Consider the following 18,801-nt stretch of genomic DNA (forward strand, 5'->3'; position numbering starts at 1 on the left):
AAGCAACTTAATCTTTACTCCACTAGCTAAATTTATAATAGCTACCTTCTTTTAGTTTCCTAAATTTATTAATAGATTATAATTTAATAGTATAGATATATAACAAAACTGGTTCCTTTCCTAGCAACTTACGATCTAGAATAAAACTAGCAATCTTTTAAAACTTAGACAGAAAATTTGATAATATTCAAATTTAAAGATAAATTATAAAAAAGCTTATACGATTTTAGTCACAACTAATATTAAATAATTGTCATCAAAAGTACAAAAATATTTTTAATGATAAATTTATAAATAATGATTATATATATGATTAAAACATTATCATAAAATATTACTATTATATTATTTAATAATGATACTATAAAATAAATTATCAATTACTGATGAAAGAACATTATTAATATCACATTTAGTTATGGATCAATTTAATACCATTATATCGTTAGTAACTTTGCATTTCACATTTTGAATTGTTCATTGGTAGGCTAACTAATCACATTATGCTGTCTACGCAATTTCATAGCCTTGTTTTTGGCTTCTGCAGGTGAAATGAAATAATGGAGATGCTTCTGCAAATATGTATGTCTAATTAGTGCAACTGGTTATTATAGAATAACTATTAGAACGGCAAAATAATGTATGGCCAGGATTTACTAAACGTATGTTTTTTCCATTTCCAAAACTCCAATTGTTGGTTATTATATATTTGCCTTTAAACAAACACTTTGTATGATTTATCTTTTATGCTGTTACTATATATTAGTATCCTATATGTACACTCACAGGTCATTATTTGAGCTAAGTTGGTCTTCCTTTCAGAGGTAGGCTTTGACAGATATATCATATATGTACATGTTGGTGCTTGGTAGCAGATTATTAAGTTCATATTTGCTTTAATGATCATGTTACTCTCTGTTGGTCCTCTTTTAACCATAAAGTACCTTCAAATAATCTTGTCGTATGGTTTATCACTCTATGTTAGTTAATATTGTCGTACTACACACATAAGAAAAGGGCAGTCCGGTGCACGAGGCTCCCGCCTTGCGGGGTCAGGGAAAGGATCCATAAGCCTTACCTTGCCTTTGGCAAGAGGCTGTTTCCAGGATTTGAACCTGTGACCTCTAGGTCACAAGGCAGCAACCTTACCGTTGCGCCAAGGCTCCCCTTCACTACACACATAAGACTTTTTAAAAAATAGAAAATTTTCAAAGATATATAAACAGTCCTTAATTGATAGTTTACGGTTCTAGAAAATTTCTGCTTTTTCACCAAATTTTGTAGATAGCCCAACTTAGGTTGGTACCATATTGTTTTCTTTGGTCGAGATGTTTGTCCTTTGTGAAGTATTGTATATTTTTTATAAGCTCATTTTCATAAACTCAATGGTATATATATTATGTTGGTAACCAATTGTTAAGGTTTGGGGTTGGGGGTAGTCTCATCCAGGCAATAATTTTCATTCAATCAACGTAACCTTAGTGATTAGATGGGAAGCAGTTTAAAAAGTTGTACATTCTAACGTAATTAAGCCAATATGATAATCTTAATGATCCATTACCTTTATTTGATTTATGAATTACTGTGCATGTTTTGTACCCAGCCCAGATCCCATTTGGAGTTGATTTTTGTTGCCTGGGTTCATCCAAGCTTCCCAGCATAGCCTTTTAACTTTGGCTGAGAGGTCAACATAGTTTCTTGCAGAAGCAGATTCTCTTTATTTTTTAATTTGGTATGAGCAAATTTTTCTCTTGCGCCATCCTACGCTAGATGTTTAAGCAACTCTATTGATAGAATAAAAATTCATCCTTAATTTGTTTCTTTTTTTATAAAAAATCTTAGTCTTATGTTTGTCTCTACTACCAATCTCTACCTAAACCATCGTTGGGATAACGTCTGTGCTTTGTCGCTACAAGTATCCCCTTTTAGTGTCTTTGATTATGCTGATAAATGTACATTGCGTAGTAATTAATGGCTTAATGTCTGGTGGCAAGTCAGTTAATTGGGTGCTACCAGCGACTCCAAGCCTACAACTTTTGCCATTCCTCCATTTTGTGGTCGATGTAATTAATTGGTGAAAGCGGTAGCAGTTTTAGAAGTGGGGAGGAGACTTTAAGGGAGAGTATCTTGAAGGCAGATTGATTCTTCACTTTCATAAAGATCACCTCCTAATTAGTGTTGACAGGAGTAAATTCAATAGGAGTTAGAGGCTTTTTCTTAATTAATCATCCTCATGGTCTATCAAGTCGTTGTAAATGTTCTGTTTCCTTTCTTGATCTGGGGTTTCCTTTAACAAGGAATGGTGGCATGCAAGATTTCATCCTCCTTTGCATCTTGCACCTACTTGTCCTCTTCGAACTAGTGGGTCTATCCTATGGGGTGGTAGTACTTTCTACGCAACTAAATACGAGAAAGATGAAAGGGATTTTGCTTTGGCATGGACAAAGCTTTTTGTCAAACTTGTAGGCGTAGTTTCCAAGGAACTCTCTTTCCCTTTGTTTAGTGTTGAGCATCCCGGAGTTCCTGTTCGATCACTGACATTTGTTAATGTGTTTGGTGGCAAACCAAAACAAGCTAAAGAAAAGTTAGAGATGGGCGGACCTCTTTACCAAATTCCTTTATCATTTTCGTAAAACTGATTTAGGTGATGGAAAAGACTTGAACTTTAATTTTGTGTTTGTCGAACCATTCTAAATTGAGAAGTTAGTCAGACAAAAGTTAGATGAAATCTGTCTCCTCAATTCATTAGAGTTCTACCTATCTTTGTTGTTCTTGTTCCTTCTTGGATGCTCCTACCCCAAGCAAGAACAGTTTGCACAAGTGCCCTAGCTTAGGCACTTCCTCCAAATTGCAAAAGTCAATTTCAAAGGAACTTCCAATGGAATGTGTTTGCAAATTGCACATATTGGTGAGGAATGTCTCCTTGTCCAATATGAATTAGTCGTGTTATATCAATGTCTATGTTTGGAAGTCTTCCTAGAGCTAAAGCATTGTCCAGGAGACTAAAGTGTAAGATCATTCAGAGCAAACAAAAGTGAACCTACGAGCGAGCTCCATGATCCTCTCCGGGCTAAACTTTCTTTAGCAAAGATGTTCTAATCCAAAAGTTTGGTTTGTTTTCAATTTTCCAATTATATGAATATTCATTTGGCCCATGGCTATTGTCTTTTATTTTTTTAGTTTGGATTGCAGAAAGAAAGACCTAATCCATAGGGACTAGAAATTAAAGACTATTAATCTTTACCTAAGATTAATTATAGCTATATATGTTTGATGCCCTTCCACTAACAAGACAGGTTACCATAGATTCAGCCACTCAAGTTTTTTTTTAACAAAAAGGAAAAAAAACAAAAGAAGAAGAAAAAAAAAGTCTCCATATTCCTTTAGCCAAAGCTATAAAGTAAAAGAGAGGTGCCAAAAGATAGAAAAAAAAAATAAAGGGATGAGCAAATGCCTGATCTCCACCCATTTTGTGGCGCAATGAGTGCAGTTCCCCTTCTAGGGTTCAGTCCTAGATTTAATGATCCGAAAGCAACTATGAATAATTAATGTTCATCAAAACTAATTTATCTTATTTAATATTTTCTATTTCCATTTTAAACTTTTTATCGCAATCCATTCATATTTTCCTGTAAAATCACCCATCTTATTTAATAGCATCAAAAGTTAATATTACATAATTATTTGTATTTTAAAATTCTTTATATATATAATAAATAAATAAATAAAATATGAGAAAATATGAGCGGAAGGCATGCATGCAGGAATTGCATCCAAGAAAAGCTACGTAATACCAATCATGTTTCGTTAAAAGAGGTAATAAACCATAAACAAAGAGAAATTAATAATTTACGATAAATAAGATTAAAAAGATCACGCTTACGTTGTCTTCCGCCTAACTGCGCAAGTCTTCTTCAACGCAGAAACTGTCGGATAGATCATAAGCTACGCATGGCCAATAAATATTGTGGATTATAGATATCTAAATATATATAGAGAATCAGTGAAAAGATCCAATCTTTAGTAAGTTATAAAATTATTATATAAAAAAACTAATATATTTATTGTAATCCATAAGTGTGAAAAAATTTAACTTACTCTACCAATAAATAAATCCTTTAAAAAAAATTCCATTTCAAATACTCAAGTTTTATATTCCTACTAACTTTTATGATGTGAAATTTAATTTTGCGATATGACATCTTAATTTTTTATTATCTAAATTTATATTTATGCTCTAACTATATTGGAGTTAAAAAATAGCATACTCCTAGGAGTAATTTAAGAAAGTTTAGATAAAAACAAAAATAATAATATCTGATGCAGGTTCTTACTGGAATGCATGGTCCCCACTCGCCCCAATATTTTTCATTTTCCCTAAAAAGAAATATTAATTCCTTCCCGAATCCAATGGAGAGGAAGAGCAGAGCAGAGCAAATCGCAGAGAGAAGCAGTTCGCATCGAAGAACAATAAGTGCAGTCCTGGCGCCACATCATGCAGCTCGAGCAGATGATTCTCTCTCAGCCCGATCCATTGATTTTGCCTTCCCCACTGCAATATTGAATAATTAATTTAGCCATATTGGCTGCCACCAACGAAGAGCTCGTTAGATTGTGGGGAATGGGATCCAAAGTCTAGTTTCTGAATAGAAGGAAGAGAGCAGGACCTCGACACTTGGCTTCTTCATCATCGTCTCCTAGAATAAAAATTCAATAAAGTAGTTTATTTTTTATTTTTATTTGTTTATAAGCTCCTGCACTACGAGCTTTGCTTTTTCCTGTTCCTTTATTCACTGCTGCGGCCTTTGCCAGCTTCCACCGCACAGTGGCGCGCGGCTTCGTTGTTCTTCGTAAAAGGAGGATTTTTTACTCTTTCGCTGGATCCCATGGAAAGGGAAGAGCTCGGTAGCAGTGGGAGCGGCTACAGCTGTGCTAATGGAGTGGCGGCGGCGGCGGCGGTGTCTGCTCTGTCACCTGCCCCTCCGACGCCGCTTACCCCTAAAGCATGCGAGGTGGCGCCGTACCCGACGACCTTCGTCCAGGCAGACAGCTCCTCGTTCAAGAAGGTGGTCCAGATGCTCACGGGCTCGGCTGAGACTGCGGCGGCGGCGGCCGGGAAGGGGGCACACCCAGCCCCGGCGGCCAAGGCCACCGGCCCCAAGAAGCCGTCTTTCAAGCTCTACGAGCGGAGGAACAGCCTAAAGAACCTGAAGGTGCTGAGCCCTCTCATGCCGACATTTCTGTTCTCCAATCTCAATTCTCCCGGCAGCGCCGCTGGATTCTCTCCCCGGAAGAAGCCGGAGATCATGTCGCCCAGCATGCTGGACTTTCCCTCCTTGGTTCTTAGCCCGGTGACGCCCCTGATTCCGGATCCCTTCAACCGGCCGCCGCCACACCCGAGCTCGGAGGCTGCTAAGTGGGCAGAGGACAGGGCCATCGCTGGAAAGGGGTTCTACTTGCACCCGTCGCCCCGGGCCGCGCCCGATGCGGAGCCGCCACGGTTGCTTCCGTTGTTCCCAGTGGCGTCTCCAAGGATGGTCTCCTCTGAGTTATCCCTCGCCACACCACACTCCGCTACTTGAGAAGTACAATTCCTAGGTTTAATATTCAATCACTGCTCTTCTTTAGCTTCAATTGTACGATTTGGCCTTAATTTCCAATCTATGATGGAAATTACCAGCATGAGATAGAATGACCATATCTCCTTGCCGTTGACTATTGTTCTTCGTATTGTTCAATTCTGCATTCCCTTTCTTCAGATCACATAGTGAGCCAAGCCTGGTGCATTGGATTTTAATGCAGATTAAGTATGAAAAGAAAACTCTAAAAGAATAAGCACGAGTAGCAGCAGCGATGCATGACTAATCGGCTAAAGTTAAGCAGCAAGAAACTTGTGCCTTGTTCCATAAATTTTCATTTCACATCTTTTAGGAAGGAAGGAAGGAAGGAAGATGTGACAATTAACTGAGAGAAGAGACATCTGCAGCTTTTGAATGCCTGAAACGCACTTTAACTCCTGCCCAGGCATTTATGGACCTTTTATATTGTCACAGGCCAGGGAAATCTATCCCCATGCCAATTTTTTACTTTGATGTGAAGTCTTGTTATCTCAAAAGTTTCTTGTCAAAGAAGCTGCCACTGATGGATCTCATCAACCTGAGCGAGCATTGGCATGGGACCAACGCCCCATATGATGGAGACTCAGGGAACTGGTGGGGAAATAAAAGTCATTCAAAGCTGTAGCCAGTCTATTACAAGGTCCACCATTCCTAGATGAGTAGGAAATGTCAAATCAGTGTGTTGACCACTTGTCGCATTAAAAACAAGATTATTGGGATTTCGCAAACTAATCCACAATTCCAGTCTGTATTTTGTTTCCTGATAGTTCAAAGAAAGAAGAAGAACAATCAGCATGATCATAAAAACCACATGAAGCTGCAGAAGAAATTTAGCAAACTGCAGATTTTATTCTTTCGTCGTGCATACAGAACTGGGAGTATATTTTCATCAAACTCAGCAAAAGTAATCATGGAAACAAGATCCCAATTCAGAATTTTAAATTAGCTAAATCAAGTAGGAATATGTTCGTTCCTAATGGAAACAAATTGATTGAGCATCAGATCCTCGTCGCCCACCAAACCAAAAAAAGTTTCATCGCAAACAATCCAATTCCCAATTGTGGACTATGCTTATGCAAGCACGTTGGGAGATAAAACATCATGTCCAAGTAGTCTCAGATGCATTTTTTTAGATGGAAATATGCTCTTAAGTCTTGAAGAACGAAATAGAAAAAAGTAGTTGACCGTACAGATATGCAAATTGTCGAATGACGTGCTTTTATTCTCAAGAATGGGCATCCATCCGGAGCCAACCATTGAGAAAGTCAACTTTCACACATTTTTAGATTTTTTTTTGAGAGAGGAGAGAGGAGGAAAGAAACAGAGGAAGGAAATTACACGAGGAGGGAAAAGGGATGAACAAATTCCTTCATCTTCCCCTGAAATCCTTCATTGGGCAAAGCTAGCATTGTTGCATGGCCCATGTTTGTCTACGCCACCATTGCCTTCAGATCCCACTCGCCCAGTCATCGCACTGGCTTGTGCTTGTATGCACCAATCGCCTTTGTCGAAGCCTACCTGCATCGTCCTTGCCTGCACTTGCCCTTGCCACCCTCGCCTTCGCTTCGCTGGAATACCCACCGCACCATCTTCGCTTGCTCCATCCATGCCCCTCCCCACTAGCAACGAGGACCTTTTCCTATATATCTTCTACAAATAACAAATAAAAAATAAAAAATAAAACATATTTGATAACAAAGACATTTTTGGGACTAATAGTTTTTGCATCAAAAACTTAGTTACTCGTTAATCCATTCTTAGATATTAAAATCGATTCTTTTAATTCATTAACAAGATACTTTGGCTCCAAGCATTCCGTGACTGGCAGTTTATCGCTGACAGTGTACCTGTCAGAATGGGCTACAGGAGTGGGGTAAATTTATTACTGATTGATATTGACAGGTCAAAGCTTGGTTCAATGACAATGGCAGACGTAGGCCCTTTGGAACAATAACCGATTCGGTGATACCTAGTCTATTGCCACACATCAAGTACACCAAAGGTGTTCCCAACATGTGAGACAACTTCTATATCAGTATGGAAATTATCATAGCAGTAACAAATCTAGTTATTTACGGGGAATTGAATCCAGCCTTCGAGTGTGAGGCATTATAATTCCAAGTTTGTAGCATGATAATAATCAATTTACTCAAATGAAGTGATGCAAAGGTAATAAAAAAACCTCTGGATGAGTATAGAATATAACAAATATACTTATGCAGCTTATTTGGGTAAAATAATTGAATTGAACTTATGTATCAAAGAAACCGAGGTGAACTCTAGGATGATTGTAATGTAACGAGATGAACTCCAAGGAAAGAGAACGATGACATGGAATAAACTTAAAAGAATTTGATGCATAAAAAAAATAAAAGTTTGGTAAGGTTGGCTATAGAGCGAGGAACATCTAGAGAGGCATAAAATGTGATACTAGGTTTGTACATTTGAGCAACATGACCTATTTAGTTAGGTAGAGATGGGCCTATTAGATATTGCAAAAAAAAAAAAAAAAAAAAAAATCTTAAGACGATGCATATGTGATTGCCTTACGTATAATCACGCACAAATCTATACCATCTCTAAACCAAACTTATGAAGATTTTGTTCAAGATACAGAAACACAGGTGAATAGATGCCTTCGCATGATACAGCCCAAGAGATCATGCCAACGGACATCCAACAGGACTTAATATTCCATCATGACTTAAGCTGATTATTCATTGCAAGCTCATTCAATAAGCGAGAGTACCGAAATAAGAAGTTTTAAAAGCTTCAACTCTTGATTCAAAAACCTTGATCATAAAGATAATCACCAACTCTCTCGACGACAATGTTGCATTGTCCACCAGTCATTGGCTCATCATATATGCCGAAGATCAAAGCCAGGTTGGTGTTTTTGATAGTGACACCGCTGCTGCCCTGAAAACCTTAACCGTTATTTAAAAAAAAAAGAAGAAAAGTACCAGATCACTTATATTAACACAATTGTTGCTTCAGTAAGTAGTTGTTGTGCAAATCCATATATAGTTTATCTTTTTCTAATGACATTATCATCAGGCATTGTTACTCCCATCCGAACAACCAACATGACCAATATAGCTACTGGATAGTTAAATAGAACTACAATGTAATAAGGTGTGCTTACTTGTGGAACAAAAAAAAAGGACAGCTAGCTTGAATTTTGATGCTTAGAAATAATAACTCAAAGCCGAGTAAATTCATGAGAAAGTGTCTGATAAACTCTAATTAGATGACCGCTAAGTTTAAACTGTAGACGAAATAGTGTGTTAACTTCTGAGCATTCTTCAATATCCTTTCTGCTTTTCCACAACTAATGGGACCTGTCTTATTAGCGAACAACTTCCCCTCATCCATTTCTCTCAAATTACTAACAACCTGACTAAACCATAATTTCAAGCGGTTGTTGAGGTAAAGGCGATGATTTGAAAATCAGATACCTATATAATGTTTCTAGCTTCAAAACATGATTTTTCCATTGGTACAAACAATCACTTATGAAAAAAATATGTAGTTTTCCTTGGACTTTGCAATGAGCCTCTAACACGATGGCTAGGGCTTTCATTTGTGTTCCAATTGATCTTACGGTCTAATCTCACATAGCGTGCCTTATATAAGCAACATCAATTATTAGCCTTATAACAAACATACACACACACAAATAACAAAAGATCTTCTTTCACTATAAAGCTTAGTTATTCAGATGGACTAAGGTTTCTATCAGTCCCTGTAAGTTTGCACTTGCTAACTGGTTTTCACACTAACTAAAATTATTAGGAATTATGCAATGTCTCCCTATAAGAAAACGACCTACAAGCTTGGACATCTCACAGGCTGAGTGGGCCTGAGGCAATTCACTATCTGTTTCAGATCGACAAGCTACAAGGTTAGTCCCATACAGTCCCAAAAAGGGGCATAGAGTGTGCACAAATCACTGGACATCGAGGATTTACCATAAAGCCCAAAATCCTCCCAACTGTTATGTTGCTGACAACCAGAAATCTGTGACCTTAGCTTTGATACTGCTTGTTAAAAGGTGCTCCTTATAGGGGGATTGATCACAAGACATAGTATCTTGTGTTGCAGGAGCATCTGAGGTTCTTTGCAATCCATTACTATCTGTTTCAGATCGACAAGCTACAAGGTTAGTCCCATACAGTCCCAAAAAGGGGCATAGAGTGTGCACAAATCACTGGACATCGAGGATTTACCATAAAGCCCAAAATCCTCCCAACTGTTATGTTGCTGACAACCAGAAATCTGTGACCTTAGCTTTGATACTGCTTGTTAAAAGGTGCTCCTTATAGGGGGATTGATCACAAGACATAGTATCTTGTGTTGCAGGAGCATCTGAGGTTCTTTGCAATCCATTACAGATTGACAGACCGAGTGGTTAATATTGCTAGCTCCCATAAAGTATGCACCAATTGCTGATAGATTGTTGACTCCAGTTAAACCTGACAGTTTCAGTGACAAAATGTCAGGGGTAATAAACATCTTGACATTTTGGGTGATCCAATTAACCATGATCTAGACTCTGACTTTCCATAATATAATTGCTAAATTTTATATAAAAGTGTCAGAAATATGCTATCAAAAGTAATACAATGTCCAGCAATAATGACAAAATAGTCCTTAAAAATGTACCATAATCAACTTGTAAATATTGACTGGTATACAAGAAATTATAATCACTTAAACAAGATACAGAAGTTGTACAATGTAAATTGAAGATTGCATACAAACAGAAGTTCAATGCAAATAAAAATTCAAAGCATACATATATAAATTGTAATAAAGGAGTAGTGTAAAAATGCTAACCTTTTTCCCTCGAATAACTGCACCTGGTTCACCTTGGATAACCATGTACTTTGTTCCACCAAGGTGTAATCCAATTGGCGCAAGAGATCCAGGCGCATCAAAGTCATTCATTATTGCAGTAAACTCTTCAGGCTTGATCTGTAGTATTGAGAAAATAAGCACATTAACATATAACTAGTTCAGGGAAAACAGTGACAGAATCAAAGACATCTTCCACACATAATTTTATATTTGCACATTTTGGCAAGCCAAAGGCAGCTAATACTTATAATGACTTTTAGATAATGACAAGTGGCAACGAATCGGCAATTTGACTAGTAAAGAATCCAGGAAACAATATGTTCGGAGTTTTTAGAACTAAAACTTTAATCAATGTGTGTATATATTTTTTCCTTTTTTCTTTTTTTTTATTACGCTCTTGGTTTTCTTTCAAGGAAAGGCTTTTCAAGCTTCCCGTTCCCCTTGCAGAAAAGAGGGCAGATAGATATGATAAAAAAAAGGCAGCAAAATGATCCCGTTTATTTACTTGTTTTCGGAAATATTTTCGGGCACTTGCGAGTCGCAATCAAGCTCTAAGCCCCTAATCTGACCATAACACAAGGAAAATAATAGAAAAATCACCATGAAGTGGACAAAAATCCAGTCTTTAGCGGTGAACCATCAGATCTAGCACTAAAGATCTGGTACAGGAACAAATCAATCGAAACTTGATCCCATCACCACCATACGATCTAAGACTAAGGCAGCCATGATCCAAGAAGCGGTAATAACGCCCTTCGTACAAGTTATCAAACACTAAAATCAAGCAAGAACACATAAAACGGATCGATAGAAGCGGAGGAGACCTCGGGGAAGGATTCGCTGCTCGCCCAAACGTTGCCGTCATGACCGAGGATGGCGGCGGCGGAAAGACGCACGCCGCCTTCCATCTCGCATAAAAGTTGCTCGTCAACGTACGATTGCCACGACATCCTTCTCTCTCTCTCTCCCCCCTACCGTCGCCCTCTTTCTCGCACTCACTTCCCGTCTCTCTTCTTCCCTCTCTCTCTCTCCTCCTGCAAATAATAAACAAAATTCCGAAGCCCAAAAATCAAATCATTTTCCAGATAATATTTAAACTTAACAAAAAATCGATAATAACATTTAACCAATGCAAATTACTTTGCACAAAATTAAATGCCAACTTATTGCATTGCATACTGTGTATCTGTGTAATAATAATAATAATAATAAGGAATACACTGCTCTCCTAAAAGTAAAAGCTTGTTTAATTAATATATAGTAGATGTAGAATATAAATTTTGAAATTCAAAATTCGGCACAAACATTTGGAATGTGATCAAATTTGATAACGTTGATGAGAGGTCAAATTGGGCTGAGCCCATGATTGGGAATAAGTGGGCTATTGAGCCAGGCCAGGACTCCCTTAGCTATTTGTTTAAGTCGGGTATCTTATCTATTAGATACCTACTTATTAAAATACTGATTACTACCGTAATAAATGAATGAAATAAAATAGATAATGTGCAAGTATGATAAAAGGATATTATTATTTTATTAAATTATAGATGTCATGCACCAGTTCTAAACTCTATGATTGAACAGGGGGAATAAATTATGGGATAAAACTCTTCTTTGTAATTATCTCGCTCTATCCTACCACATGCAAGGGAAGGGTCAAGTTCTAGGGTTTAGATAGGCATAAGAAATGCTGTCTCAGTCTTGCTCCAACTCATATTCACATTATAATTAATTTATTAATTTTGCATTACATTTCGTCTCCATAATCGAATGCGATGGCCCAGTATTGATACGCAGATTAAATTGTCAATTTTTAATTATAAGTAGATGTATTAATTAATTTTTCAGATTTATCTTTGATTTGATTGGTAAAACATTGGTCTTAGATTGAGTTTGAGAGGGACCTTAGCACCTAATCAAACATAAGGACCGATTTAAGAAAAAGAATGCAAAATTGAATATAGTTTTGAAAATTGCGTGTAATTTATCATGTATACAAAAACTATTTTTTAATAAAGAAAATAGAATTAATGAAACATCAATTTCTTCCACTAATATAAGATTAATTTTCTCATGGATCGCTGTCAGCGCATGCACAGCACTAAAAGCACAGGATAAGCTCAAAAAGAACGATCCACCGCGCGTCTCCTCCACAAAACCACGGCCGACGAGATAAACCTCACTGCATTGCCCACGGATTCCTCTGCCTCCACTAAATTCTCAACCGCAGGTCAACTGTTCGTAAAAGTGCACCTGTCCTGGCACAGCAAAAAGATAGCAAACGACCGATCTGAATCTGAAGACGATGTGCATGAATGAATGACGACGTCGGCCTTATCCTTTTACTCCTAATCTAATCCAATCCACAAAAATGGAAGACTCCGTCCACCTTTTCCACAGTTTGACTCCTCACTCAATCTCATTACTTAAATCACCTTAGCATCGTAACTCTGTGTTCTGTCCAGGAATATTCTATTCGTTATCGTAACCGCCTTTCATTTGATATCCAACTCACCCAACGCTTTTTAATTCCCAGCCGCCCGCGGAAATCTTCCTCCGGCAGCACCAGTGTATAGTCACTTGATCATCCAGACAGGCGTCAGTACTTGATCGTCTTCCCCTGTTTCAGTTCTACTTATCGAGACCCAATCACTTTTCTCATGGATGGAAAAGGTTTTGAATCAGATGATTCTTCCTTCTCTTCCTCTTCCGATCATTCAGACCATGCAGTTTCATCATCATCAACGTCGCCATTATCATCATCAAGCGCTTCAACACGAGGACCTCTGTTTGAGTTGTCTGCTACTCTCATGGCTGAGCTCCCTGTCAGGTTAGCCCTCGTCTAATCCGCAAATTAAAACTTCCTCGAGCTTGACAATTTCTAACTTGAGATTATTGTGGGTGGGTGAAGGAGAGGCCTGTCAAAGTATTTCCAGGGAAAGTCTCAGTCGTTCACATCTCTATCTGAAGCCAGATGCATAGAGGATCTCGCAAAGAAAGAGACGCCAACTTGTGGTAAGCGGAGGATAAAACCATGGAAGAGTTATGGAGGTTTCGTATCTGGTTCCTGCAGCAGGACTATAGCAAAGAAATCTTCCAAGTGTTCTTGCGCCTCCTCAGTAGCAAGGAGAGGCAGCAGAAGCCTTCTGTGCGGCAGTAAACCCCCTGCAATACCTGCAGTAAGAATTTATGAGAAGCCAGTTTTGCAAGCTATGGAGATTAGGAATAGAAACTGCATGAAGCCCATGGCTTGGCAATAGAACTTAAAGTTTTTTTTTTTTTTTTTTGTTAATTCAGTTATCTATACCACCTAGTTAATCCTGGAGTCCATTATAGTTGGAAAGACGCAGAGGTCAGCGTAGCAGGCCACTGGGTGTTTGACTACGTTCTTGCTGCTTGCTTATGTTCGTAATCTCGTTGTTTTGGATGGTGTTTTCATGTGAATCTAGTGCGTAGACAGCGTTTGATCTTTCAAGATTTAATCTAGTCCTCTGGATCTTTGTTTTTTCTCATACAACTCCATAAAGCAAATTTGCTCCTCCGCAAGGGAAAACCGGTGCAGTTCCTTTTTTGCTTTTTCGTGATATGAGGCATAAATAGAACTCCAGGGTGCACTTCACTTGGTATATCCTTGTTCTTTAACGAAAGACATTTTTAAAATTGTAATGCAAAACAATACAATTATTCTTAATTTTTTAAAGCTTTTTTCTCCAATCGGAACTGCTTGTTATTTACAAATGTTTGTAAAAGATCGGATAAATCAACTTTTAAACTCGGTAAATTAATATCATTGTCAAATTGGGTGTCTCACAGCTTAGTTTTTAGTATATTCTACTACAAAAGTTAATTTACAAATTAGCTTCTAAGGAATACCTATAGAAAGATTTATCTCTAATTCATCTTTCTTTTTTTATTTATCTCTTTAACCAGATAGATTCTCGCTCTAAATTAGTGATCAGTACTCAAAATTTAGTTTTTCCTGATAAACCAAACCCACAAGCTAATTCACAAAACTCAATTTGTTTGTGTGCTATTTTTTGCACGAATTAATGAGTCAAACTTCAAAATCACACATTTTATTGTTAATTTCATATCTAGGTTGGTGTAATTTAGGAATTACATCGCAAGTTAATTTGTATGCAAAAGTAAGATGTGAGAAAACTCAATTTCGCTTTTTTCTCAAAAAGAGATTTAAAATTTTGATCATCTTAGATAACGATTTCTATCTATAAATCAAGCCACTTAATTATTTGGATTGAGAAAGAAAACTTAATCTGCAAGCCTTGTTCCGATTAGGAAGGAAAGATGAAAACCAAAGTTAACTTTGAAAGCTGATTTGTGATTTGCAGTGGCTTAGTTTGGCCAAAAGTGAATTGGGAAATGCTCTATAACCACCGGTAACCTACCTATGAGATGTGACCATCAGTTTGATGGATCCTTTTCCAATGAATCACAGATGAAAGAAGTTATCGTCTAAAATGCCATCTCCTCTCTGGGTATGAAAACAAATATTAACTCATTGCCTATGTTCAACGTTGCTTTAGCTATGTTGGGAGATTGGCAGATCGTTTTGCTGTTAGGATAAGTGTCTTTTGAGTGATACCATTGCATCACGGGGGCATGGTAATTCTCAAACAGTCAAGTTGAATTCTACTGTGGTCTGAAGAACCCTTTTATGGAGTTTTCTCCAAAGTTTCTTCCATTTTGTGTGATATTGGTCCTTCATTTTGTCTATGATAATTCCATGATGTAGACATGGAATTTTATGTGGTTCTGTATTCCACTGTGATTCAATTTGGTTGGCATATACATGTTTGGGAATTCCTCAATGCTGTGGCTTCCAAACGAAGCAAGAAGACAAATTTCCCTGCCTACTGCCCATTTGCTTTCCAACCATAAACCATAAACCAAGTAGATCATGGAATGAGATGCTTCATTCTCGTTAAAGACATTGCATATCGATTCAAGTTGTATGATGAGGTTCCTTAAGTATTGAATCTTATCAGAGAAATTTCAGAAGCTTTCGTGTGTAGCAGAATTTGTAGCCTTGTAAAAACTCAAGTCAAATGGATAATCACAAGATAAAAATATAGTAATGTTAAAGATAATTATTGAGCAACGTTTTGCAATAGCTAAGCAGTCTAAACTTGTGGTTTGCAAAATGCAGAGAAGAAATAGTTTAAGCAGAACAACTTGCATATTCAGAGTAGTGGATGCCGTGCATGAAGAAAATATCATTAGGGAGGAAATAGTTGCTCTGGTCCAGACAAAGGAACATTCTTAAAGGATGGAATTTGGACTCTGAAATGCTTCATAAATGACAAGAATCTCAATTTTATTATCTCTCGAGTTTGGATGAACTTTAGCGATTCTTATCATTTAGAGGTTGAATAACCAGATCTTATGGTCTCATCATTATCACTTTACTCATAGCATATTCAACAATATTTTTGGGACTGCCAACATTAGGGAAATTCTTGGTCCTACTTGCAGTAAATGATCAACTAATGCAATTCTCATCCTCTTGCACATCCAGATACAGCTTCAGGGAGATGTCTATATATTGAACGTGTTGATATGTATATCTCAGATCATAGCTTGTGACATCAAAAATAAACAAAATGGCTTTCACTAGAGCTCCTACATCACTTCCTTCACTCAACTATGCCTTCCAAGGAAACAAATATCCAAGTGTGGCTCATCTTGACTGCAGCACAAAGGTAACAGGTATATGACTTCAGCATGCTTTATAGAAGCCCAACTCTATTTATTTAGTTAAGGGGTGGTAGTTGGATTAAACAAGTTTATTTCAATCAAGCTTGATCAGATCTAACGACAAGACTCTAAGATATAATTCTTTAGATTTCTAATCAAATTAAATATGAAATCCAGATTTCAAGCTACCTTGCTTCAAAACACCAAATCCAATAAGGTATTTGGATCGGTTACCGAACGTAGACTACAGAAACAAGAAAAGTGTCAACCGTGCAAACCTGATCACGACAGAGAGCGTAACTGTTGAATTATTGGATGCCTGGGAAGACGATTATGATGGAGTTATCATCAACTCGCAGTGTTTGCCAAATAGTTCAAATGCATTTTCATCCGTCCTTCAATCTTCAGTTTCTCACTGGAAACTAATGGTTGGAATTTTGTTATCGTACGTTGCTCAAAATGATGTTTGGCTTTCACTACATATCATTCACTGTATTTGATGCAGAGAAAGAAAGGGATTTGGCTTAAGATACTGGAAGAACAGGCGGAACTTGTGCCAATTGCTCTAAAGGTGGGTCTTCTTATTCCTACTAGAAATGTTCAGCAAGCTAAGAAAATAAGGATTTTGGTTAATAATGATTACTATTTAATATTTCTCCACTATTTGCCAGGAGGGTTTTAGGTATCACCATGCTGATCCAGGATATGTAATGCTAACCTACTGGATTCCTGACGAACCTTGCATGCTTCCTTGCACAGCAACTCATCAAATTGGAGTAGGAGGATTTGTTATCAACGATAACAAAGAGGTACGTTGTTCTTGAAAACTTTGAATACCAATAAAAGTTCTTCTGCATTTTTTTTTTGTTTTTTTTAATACAAATTCAGAATTATCTTCAATTCTCTAATATGTTGGTGTATTATTTCTCTCTATTTAGGTGCTAGTTGTGAAGGAAAATAAATGCCCTTCAAGGTGCTATGGGATATGGAAGTTGCCAACTGGATTCATCAACAAGGTATTCTAATTTCTAAGTTCTGCCAAATCTACTTGTTTTCCTTTTTATTTTTATATACCAGTGCAATTTCTTAAATGGGACGTGCTAAATGAATATTTTTACTTGTATTTCTCAGTCCGAAGAAATATTTTCTGGAGCTGTAAGAGAAGTCAAAGAAGAGACAGGGGTGAGGGGATTCATGTTATCTCGTAAACAGTTCGTCTTGTTTCTAACTTAAAACTAAAACTTCCTTTTCTCTCTCTCACAGTACTGTTCTATGTTTTTTATTTTTCAGATTGATACTACCTTTGTAGAACTAGTTGCGTTCAGGTATACCTATCTTATTATAAAACGTTCTCTGGACTTTCCAATATACAGCACTCTGAATCTCTGTCATGAAATTTAGAGAATCCAAAAACAATCTTTTTGAGAGAAAAATTGTGTGCCATGTAGGCTGCCTTTCTAAACTTTTTCTTCTTCTTGTTTTTTATATGCTACCAGACATGCTCACTATGTGGCTTTCGAGAAATCCGATTTGTTTTTTATATGCATGCTCAAACCAGTATCATCTGAAATCACCATCGATGAGTCTGAGATCGAAGCAGCCAAGGTAATATGATAAGTCAAGATCGATACAGATTTCCATATCTAACCTTTAACAATGAATGGATGGTACTTTTGTCACAGTGGATGCCTCTTGATGAATTTTTGGCTCAGCCATTCCACAAGGAGGACAGTATGCTGAAGAACATTATGGATATCTGTGTCTCAGCCTGTGAAAATAAGTACCATGGATTCACTGCTTCCCAGATCATGTCGAAGCTCGATGATAGGTTGTCCTATCTCTACTGTGAAGATTTGACTGCACTGAAGAAATTAGGAGAGTGATGGATTATTTGCCAATGGTGGTTGATGTCTAGAAGATCTACATGTCCAACTAAAATTTGTGCATATAGTCAAGTATTAGTTAATAGTTAATCTGCATTGAGAAAACATAATTACTCATAATTTCGTAAAATAATAGATAAAAAAAAATGGGCCATAGCTGTTGACAATGTCAATCATTTGGTTGATGGCAGAGCTGCCAGTTCAAAGATGCAATCTCCTACAAGAGAGAAGTCAACCTTTCCTTAATTTATCTTCTTTCTAGCTACCTGATTGATTATGTCGGCTTGAAATTAATTATCATACTAATTATGAAAGTCAAAGTCAAATTAGGCGACATGGCTAGTTTTTGAAGCTCAAATGAAGAAAAAGCTAAGGGAAACAGAAGAAGCAAGATCCGTGCATATTTTATAGATAGTCTATTTTGGTTTCAATCGCTCGTGGTTTTGATTTTCTTAATCCGCATGCAAATACCCAAATTAAGGAAACGGTTTGTTCTTCGAACAATAAAAACGTTAAACATTCATGTACTTCATCTTATTCTTTCTGCTTTTCATTTTTCTTCTTCTTTATTTTTCTCTTTTTGAATTGCCTCCCTCTTGTTCTTGGCCACAAGTCTAAAGTAATCCACTTTCTCGATGCCTTTGTTAATTGACTAGCGCTTTCATTGGCGTATCTGTTTTTTTAATTAAATATAGTAATTAATTAAGAAAAGTAAAGCTTGATAA

At 37.1% G+C, this 18,801-nt stretch overlaps 3 protein-coding genes across 3 annotated transcripts; 2 read left to right on the forward strand and 1 right to left on the reverse strand.

Annotated features, from left to right (window-relative positions):
- Window positions 1-4,437: 4,437 nt before the first annotated feature.
- LOC141839605 (VQ motif-containing protein 4-like) lies at window positions 4,438-5,738 on the forward strand. The gene is made up of 2 exons (XM_074727392.1): window positions 4,438-4,718; window positions 4,827-5,738. Exon 2 carries the CDS (start codon window positions 4,887-4,889, stop codon window positions 5,580-5,582), a length of 696 nt encoding a protein of 231 aa, XP_074583493.1. The 5' UTR covers window positions 4,438-4,718; window positions 4,827-4,886; the 3' UTR covers window positions 5,583-5,738.
- A 2,431-nt stretch (window positions 5,739-8,169) lies between these two features.
- Window positions 8,170-11,428, reverse strand: LOC141839092 (profilin-like). Its single transcript, XM_074726754.1, has 3 exons — window positions 11,303-11,428; window positions 10,458-10,595; window positions 8,170-8,537 (listed from the first exon to the last, which is right to left on the reverse strand). The coding sequence occupies exons 1-3, from the start codon at window positions 11,426-11,428 to the stop codon at window positions 8,403-8,405; spliced, it is 399 nt and encodes a 132-aa protein (XP_074582855.1). The 3' UTR covers window positions 8,170-8,402.
- Window positions 11,429-16,084: 4,656 nt separating this feature from the next.
- Window positions 16,085-18,120, forward strand: LOC141840693 (nudix hydrolase 8-like). Its single transcript, XM_074728748.1, has 9 exons — window positions 16,085-16,205; window positions 16,371-16,621; window positions 16,699-16,764; window positions 16,865-17,002; window positions 17,132-17,209; window positions 17,325-17,375; window positions 17,484-17,518; window positions 17,690-17,798; window positions 17,876-18,120. The coding sequence occupies exons 1-9, from the start codon at window positions 16,100-16,102 to the stop codon at window positions 18,074-18,076; spliced, it is 1,035 nt and encodes a 344-aa protein (XP_074584849.1). The 5' UTR covers window positions 16,085-16,099; the 3' UTR covers window positions 18,077-18,120.
- The last annotated feature ends 681 nt before the right edge of the window (window positions 18,121-18,801 follow it).

This window comes from Curcuma longa, chromosome 11, assembly GCF_044706935.1.
Source record: "Curcuma longa cultivar G26 ecotype Majalengka, Jawa Barat chromosome 11, ITB_CL_G26_1.1, whole genome shotgun sequence".
Lineage (NCBI taxonomy): Eukaryota > Viridiplantae > Streptophyta > Magnoliopsida > Zingiberales > Zingiberaceae > Curcuma > Curcuma longa.